General features: G+C 39.6%; 1 protein-coding gene across 1 annotated transcript in view; it reads left to right on the forward strand.

Moving 5' to 3' along the window:
- The window catches only part of ELK4 (ELK4, ETS-domain protein (SRF accessory protein 1)), a 32,590-nt gene that overhangs the window by 15,029 nt on the left and 10,400 nt on the right, over positions 1–7,161 (forward strand). Inside the window, exon 2 of the mRNA XM_015419348.1 lies at positions 5,284–5,499. Coding sequence (XP_015274834.1) covers positions 5,293–5,499 — 207 coding nt within the window. The 5' untranslated portion in view covers positions 5,284–5,292. The remainder of the gene's footprint in view (positions 1–5,283; positions 5,500–7,161) is intronic.

Here is a 7,161-nt window from a genome sequence, read left to right on the forward strand (position 1 = left end):
TCAGTGGGATAGATCTTACACCCCTGGTCTTACGCCTAAACATTACAAGGTGAAAAAATCTACTATACAGACTCTTCTTGAAAAATATACACTGTGTGACATTTGGAGACAACAACATCCGGGTATGAAAGATTTTTCCTTTTTCTCACCTGTGCATAATGTATTCACACGGATCGATTATTTTTTAATCTCACCCTCTTTAACCAACCGAATTGTTTCATCTGACATTGGTCTAAGAACCATGTCAGACCATGCATGGCTCGAATGTCACCTATCATTAGCTCAGGACAAAAAAGACCCACACACTTGGTCATTAAATAAAAACCTTTTATTCAATCAACTTGCCTGCCAAGAAATTGAAAAATCACTCAAAGAATACTTTGATTTTAACATGAATTGCGGCGTCCCAGCAGCCACTGTATGGGATGCTATGAAAGCTGTCATTCGAGGAAAGTTGATATCGCTTTCTTCATACTATAACAAAACAAGAAATAAAGTAATAAATGATTTACTTGTTAAAATAAAAACCTTAGAAGATAAACACAAAAAAACAGGTTCTAAAAAAGTTTATAAAAATCTTATAACCGAAAGAAAAAAATTGGAATCATTAGAATCTACCAGAATCCAAAAACAACTGTTATATCTTAAACATAAATACTGGTTTCGTCATCCAAAATCATTAAAACTTCTTGCATGGAAATTAAAAACCCAAATGGCCGCTAGACATATTTCGTCCTTAAAAGATGAAAAAGGATCAATCTTAACTTCAACTAAAGATATTCTCCAAACTTTTAAAAACTTTTATCAATCTCTTTATCAATCTAATAACCCATCGGTGGAATCCATCAATAAATTTCTGACAATTAAAGATAACGTTAAAAAACTAATCCCAATACATAGTAAATTAATGGATGAACCAATAACACCGAAAGAATTAATAGCAGCCATAAAACTGACTAAACCCAACAAATGTCCCGGAAGGGATGGCCTTCCGGCAGAATTCTACAAGGCCTTTACCAGCTCAATTCAGGATCCCCTGCTATCAGTTTGTAATAATCTATTAACTCTTGGCTCGATACCTGAATCATGGTCCCAAGCCAGAATTATTACCATACCAAAAAAAGATAAAGACCCCCAACTGCCACAATCTTACCGCCCGATCTCCCTATTAAATTGTGATTATAAAATTTTTACCACCATAATGACAACCAGATTAAACAAAATTATAGGGCAATATATAGAAATTGACCAATCAGGTTTTATCCCGGCCCGAAATATAACAGACAACATTCGGAAATCTATTAATATCATAAAATACAGCAAGCAAAAACTTTCTAATATATGCCTATTATCATTGGATATTGAAAAGGCTTTCGATAAGGTGGAACCAGGATACCTAATGGAAGTTTTGAAAGCCATGAATTTTGGACCACATTTTTTAACTACCATTAATGCTCTTTATTCAAACCCTACTGCAAAAATTTCAGTTAACAATTCTTTATCTGATGAATTCTCGCTAAAGAGAGGAACCAGACAGGGTTGCCCCCTATCTCCCCTTCTTTTTGCAATCGCCATCGAACCCTTAGCAAATTTGATACGTCATCACCCAGAGATACCAGGTATAGAAATCAACCATCAGATCTACAAAATTAGTTTGTTCGCCGACGATTTTGTACTGTATATAAATAATCCCGTTCAGTCACTGAAAATAGTTGAAAAAACTCTAGCAAATTTTGCATCAATATCAGGCTTACGAGTTAATCAATCGAAAACATTGTTATTCCCTATTAATATCACCCCCCCAATTAGAAAATCTATAATAGAAAATTATACCTACCATTGGGTATCCTCCTCTTGGCAATATCTCGGCATTAAAATCCCACTTGACCTGAAAGATATATTCAAAATAAATTATTTAGACACCTTAAAACATACTAACACAATGTTACAACAATGGAACTCCAATCTTTTATCTTGGGGGGAACGGATAAATTCTATAAAGTCCTTTATTTTCCCAAAACCTTTGTACCTGTTCCGTGCCCTCCCAATGCATATAACATCCTCACAATTAAACCAATGGCAATCATCTTGGAACACATTTATTTGGAATGCACATAGGCCAAGGGTGGCCTTTCACACAATGAACAGAGCTGTAAAATTAGGAGGGTTAGCCGTACCAAATATCAAATCCTACTACGAGGCCACGATCCTTTCCACTTTAACACGAATTCTGAATGCACGCCCTCAACCAGAGTGGGTGAAGTTAGAGGAACATTACCTGGATACACTTTGCATACAGACAGCATTATGGTCGGCCACGACAGAAAACCCTTACCAAATTAAATCTCATCTTTTCCTATACCCGCTATTTAGAATTTGGAGATTGAAAAGAAAAAAACTAGCCCCTGATGTATCCCTTACTTCCACGTTGCTGAGCCTAAAACGATTTGGTCCAACTAGCTTAGTTCACACTTTTAAACACTGGGATAACTTCCACCTCACTAAATTATATGACCTTACTTATAAAGAGTCCCTAATGAGCAAATCTAAACTTGAAAGAAAATTCGAAACCTCGATTACGTGGTTTGACTTCCTTCAATTGCAACATTTATTCGCAACACCACAAATTATCTACTCTTGTAAACGACCTTTAACGCATTTTGAAAAGCTACTGATCACTTCCAATGGAAACTCGAAAGGTCTGATTTCCAAACTATACAACATACTTAACGATCCGACGCCCTACAAATCGCCATCTTATACGACTAAATGGGAAAAGGATTTAAAAACAACCATTTCGACAGACATGTGGCAATCAATCTGGGCCTCATACGCAAATACCAACAAAGCAATTAATGTACAGCAACAAAACTTTAAGATTTTGTCCCACTGGTACACAACCCCAGTCAAATTAAATAAGATAAACAGTGCAATTTCACCTTACTGTTGGCGCCAATGTGGTAAGCTTGGCACATATATGCACTGTTGGTGGGACTGCCCCAAGATAAAATCCTTTTGGCAATCTATTTTGACAGAAACTTCAAATCTTACGGGAATCAATATACCATTAGAACCCGAAATTATCCTCTTAAACTATTGGAATGATGTAGATATATCTCTTAGTAAAAAAGAACTACTTACCTTAATTTTTTCCGCCGCAAAATCAGCTATTGCCACCACGTGGAAAAACAAGTCCGCACCTTCGTTACGTCTGTGGTTATCAAATTTATGGAATCATTTTATAATGGATAAAATAACAGATAAATTAGACTCCAACCTTCCAACCTACAAATATGATACCTTTTATAGTCGATGGTACCCAATTCTCTCTAACATGAAATATATTCTAGGCCAAATAAGCGATTCCCAACAGGATCAATATTACACATTTATCAGTAGAGATTGGATTTTGTAAATGTTATAGCTAATTCTCTGAATATTTTCTTGTATTTTGCCTGATACTTTACCTGGTTGAGCAAACAATGTATCTTTTACTTATTTAACCTATGTTATTGATGGTCTTCATAGTTAAATGTTGGATATTATTGTTGTATTTTTGTAATCTCTTAATAAAATTTATTTTTTTTTAAAAAAAATTCTACCTCTCCGTGGCTCCAAACGATAAAGGTATTATCTACGTACCAGAACCAATTTGTAGGTGTGTAAAGCTTTACAGATTGTAAAGCTGCTTTTTCAAAATGTTCCATGTAGAAGTTTGCTATAACCAGGCTTAGAGGGCTTCCCATGGCAACCCCATCCATCTATTCATAGAATTTGTTATCCTATTGGAAGTAACTGGTTGTCAAACAATGGTGGAATAAGGCTGTTTTCTCCTCTGGAAAAATCTGATTAACAAGTCCAAGTGTGTCTTTTACTGGAACCTTGGTAAAAAGAGATGCCACATCAAAACTGACAAATATGTTATGTGGGTTGAGTTTCAGAGAACTGATTTTGTTGAAGAAATGTGTTGAATTTTTGATGTATGTTGTGGTTTTTCCGATGTGGTTCTGTAGAAGATTGGCCATATATTTAGCTAATTCATAGGTAGGGGAACCGATGGCACTCACGATGGGTCATAGTGGGACCGAATCCTTCTGACTTTTAGGGAGTCCATATAGTTGTGGTAGGAGCTGCGGTGGCTCAAGTGGTTAAGATGCTGAACTGCAGGCTGTGGAAGGTCAGTAGTTCAGCAGTTTGAGACCCGATTTGCCACATGACGGAGTGAGCTCCTGTCTCTAGTTCCAGCTCCTGCCAACCTAGCAGTTCGAAAGCAAGAAATTGCAAGTAGATAAATAGGTACCACTTTAGTGGGAAGGTAACAGCATTCCGTGCGTCTTGGTGTTTAGTCATGCCGGCCACATGACCACGTCTTCGAACAGCGCTGGCTCTTCGGTTTTGAAACGGAGATGAGCACCGCAGCCCTAAAGTCGGATTCGACTGGCTTTCGAGCAAGGGAACCTTTACCTTTTTTATAGTTGTGGTGGCTGTGCTTCTGTCTTGCATAGTTTTTTGTGTGTGCCAGGATGATGTGATCTGCATTTCACTTACAGTTTTTAGATGTATGCCTAAGATGATTTAAGTGCCCTCCTAAAAATATGACGTGAATATGATCAATGTAACTTGGCAGATATGGATTCAATGAGGTTACCCATCAGGTGTTCGCTTGGTAGCAAATATGTGTTGCTGTTGAATATATGTGAAATGGTCTTAGCAGTGGCTCTTTCCATTCACCAACTTTCTGGATACAAGTGACCTGTAATGCAGACTTCATTTAGAAGCGGAATTTGAATGATAAACATTGAGAATCCTTGAATAGAAAGACTTTTTTCAGCACAAATAATATGTTCTTTTCTCTCTCCTAAATTATAAATTATAATCATGGCTACTTGTAAATTTATAATTGGCTCATTTGGAACTCCCCCCCCCCCCAGGTCCCTCTTTTTTTTGAACTGATTGCTGGTGAAAAGATTTGGTTGCTAGAGTGACATAATTTCTTATGAGGCAAGCCAGAAGTAGGGGCATTTAATGAATGAATGTGACTTGCTCAAAGGTGACCTGATTTAGTTAAATGAGGCTAAATATAATCCGTGTGAAAAAGCAAAGAGTGGTAGAGCATAAAGGCTTCTTAGCTGTAATTGCTTCTTATCTGGTGGCAATAACGATTGGGAATGCACTCTGTCTTCTGCCTGCCTTGAGGTAGGAGAGATGTACATGTTTCCCCTGCCCCCCCCCCACGACTCATGACCTCTATGGTGACCTCCTCTGTTCTGTTCTGAATTTCAGCTCACTGCTATGGACAGTGCAATCACTTTGTGGCAGTTCCTTTTGCAACTCCTCCAAGAACCTCGGAACAAGGAAATCATCTGCTGGACCTCCAATGATGGAGAATTCAAACTTCTGCAGGCAGAAGAGGTAGCTCGGCTCTGGGGGATTCGTAAGAACAAGCCTAGCATGAATTATGACAAACTCAGTCGGGCACTCAGATACTATTATGTGAAGGTAACTCTGTCTTTACCTCTCAGAACCTTAATTTGCTGTGTTTCCTATTCACGACAGCATAGGTGTCAGCGTCACTGCCTGGAGGACACACACAAATAAATGTTACTTTTGTGCTTTAGTTGAGATGCGTTAAGTAAGTGTCATTGCTTGTCTTGCTCCATATAGCATTTCTAGTATATTGTTCTGCTTTATTACGGAGCATAAAGTTTTCAGGCAATTGATAGTGCCATCCTAAACCAAATTATACTCTTCTAAGTCAATTGAGGAGCTGCGGTGGCTCAAGTGGTTAAGACGCTGAACTGCAGGCTGTGGAAGGTTGGTAGTTCAGCAGTTTGAGACCCGAGTTGCTGCATGACGGAGTGAGCTCCCGTCTCTAGTTCCAGCTCCTGCCAACCTAGCAGTTCGAAAGCAAGAAATTGCAAGTAGATAAATAGGTACCACTTTAGTGGGAAGGTAACAGCATTCCGTGCGCCTTGGTGTTTAGTCATGCCGGCCACATGACCACGGAAACGTCTTCGGACAGCGCTGGCTCTTCGGCTTTGAAACGGAGATGAGCACCGCAACCCTACAGTCGGATTCGACTGGCTTTCGAGCAAGGGAACCTTTACCTTTACCTTTATTGAAATCAGAAGCGCTTAGAAGGCTGTGACTCTGCGTAGGATAGCACAGTGGACATCTCATCTGTTCCTCCATTTCCCCCCCTCCTATCAGAGAAATCACTTTTCATGGTGATCTATCTAGTCTTGAATATCTTTAGATTGATTTTTAAGATTAGAATGCTAAATAGTTATCTACAACACATCATTAGAAGTGCTTGATGAAAAGTATCTGCCAGGTCACCAAAAACAGATAAACATTTGGGAAAGAAGCAACTGAAAATAATTGAAGTCATGGATGGCAGTGAATTGTGTGGTGAATTTGGCTTTCTTTATTTAGAAAAAATCCTGTCTTTTGAAGTTTCATAGCCCACTACTTATTTATTTATATTTATTTATCGTTGAATGTATATCCCGCCCTTACCCCGAGGGCTCAGGGCGACTAACAAGAGGCACAAAGTTCCAAGATTAAAACAAATAAAAACAACATAGCATAAAAGAATAAAATACAATAACAAAATATCAGTGCTCCATTTGTCAAAAGATGGGGTAGATCTTAATCCCAACGGTAACATTCCCATAGTCTGTCATCCCTCCTTCTGCCAGGGTCACCTCGCACCCCAAGGGGACCAGATAGTGGTGGTGATGGTGCGATGGTGCATAGATAGCAATGATGGAGTAGTGGTGGTGGTGGCTCCTCCTCAAAAGCCTGGCGGAAGAGTTCCGTCTTGCAGTCCCTGCAGAACTGAGAAGGATCCCGCAGGGCCCGGATCTCCTCCGGGAGCTCCTTCCACCAGGTAGGAGCCGCCACCAAAAATGCCCTGGCTCTGGTCACCGCAAATTACAGTCCCTGGGGCCTGGAATTTCCAGGAGATGACGACTCCCCGACCGTAGTGCCCTTGGGGGGACATATGGGGAAAGGCGGTCCCTCAGGTAGGCTGGACCCTGGCCATAAAGGGCTTTAAAGGTAATAACCAGCACTTTGAAGCGAACCCGGTACGCTATTGGCAGCCAGTGCAGTGCTTTCAGCACAGGCTGAATGTGGTCCCTCCTAGAGAGACCCATC

This window comes from Gekko japonicus, unplaced genomic scaffold (genome assembly GCF_001447785.1).
Source record: "Gekko japonicus isolate JY-2015 unplaced genomic scaffold, Gekko_japonicus_V1.1 scaffold276, whole genome shotgun sequence".
Lineage (NCBI taxonomy): Eukaryota > Metazoa > Chordata > Lepidosauria > Squamata > Gekkonidae > Gekko > Gekko japonicus.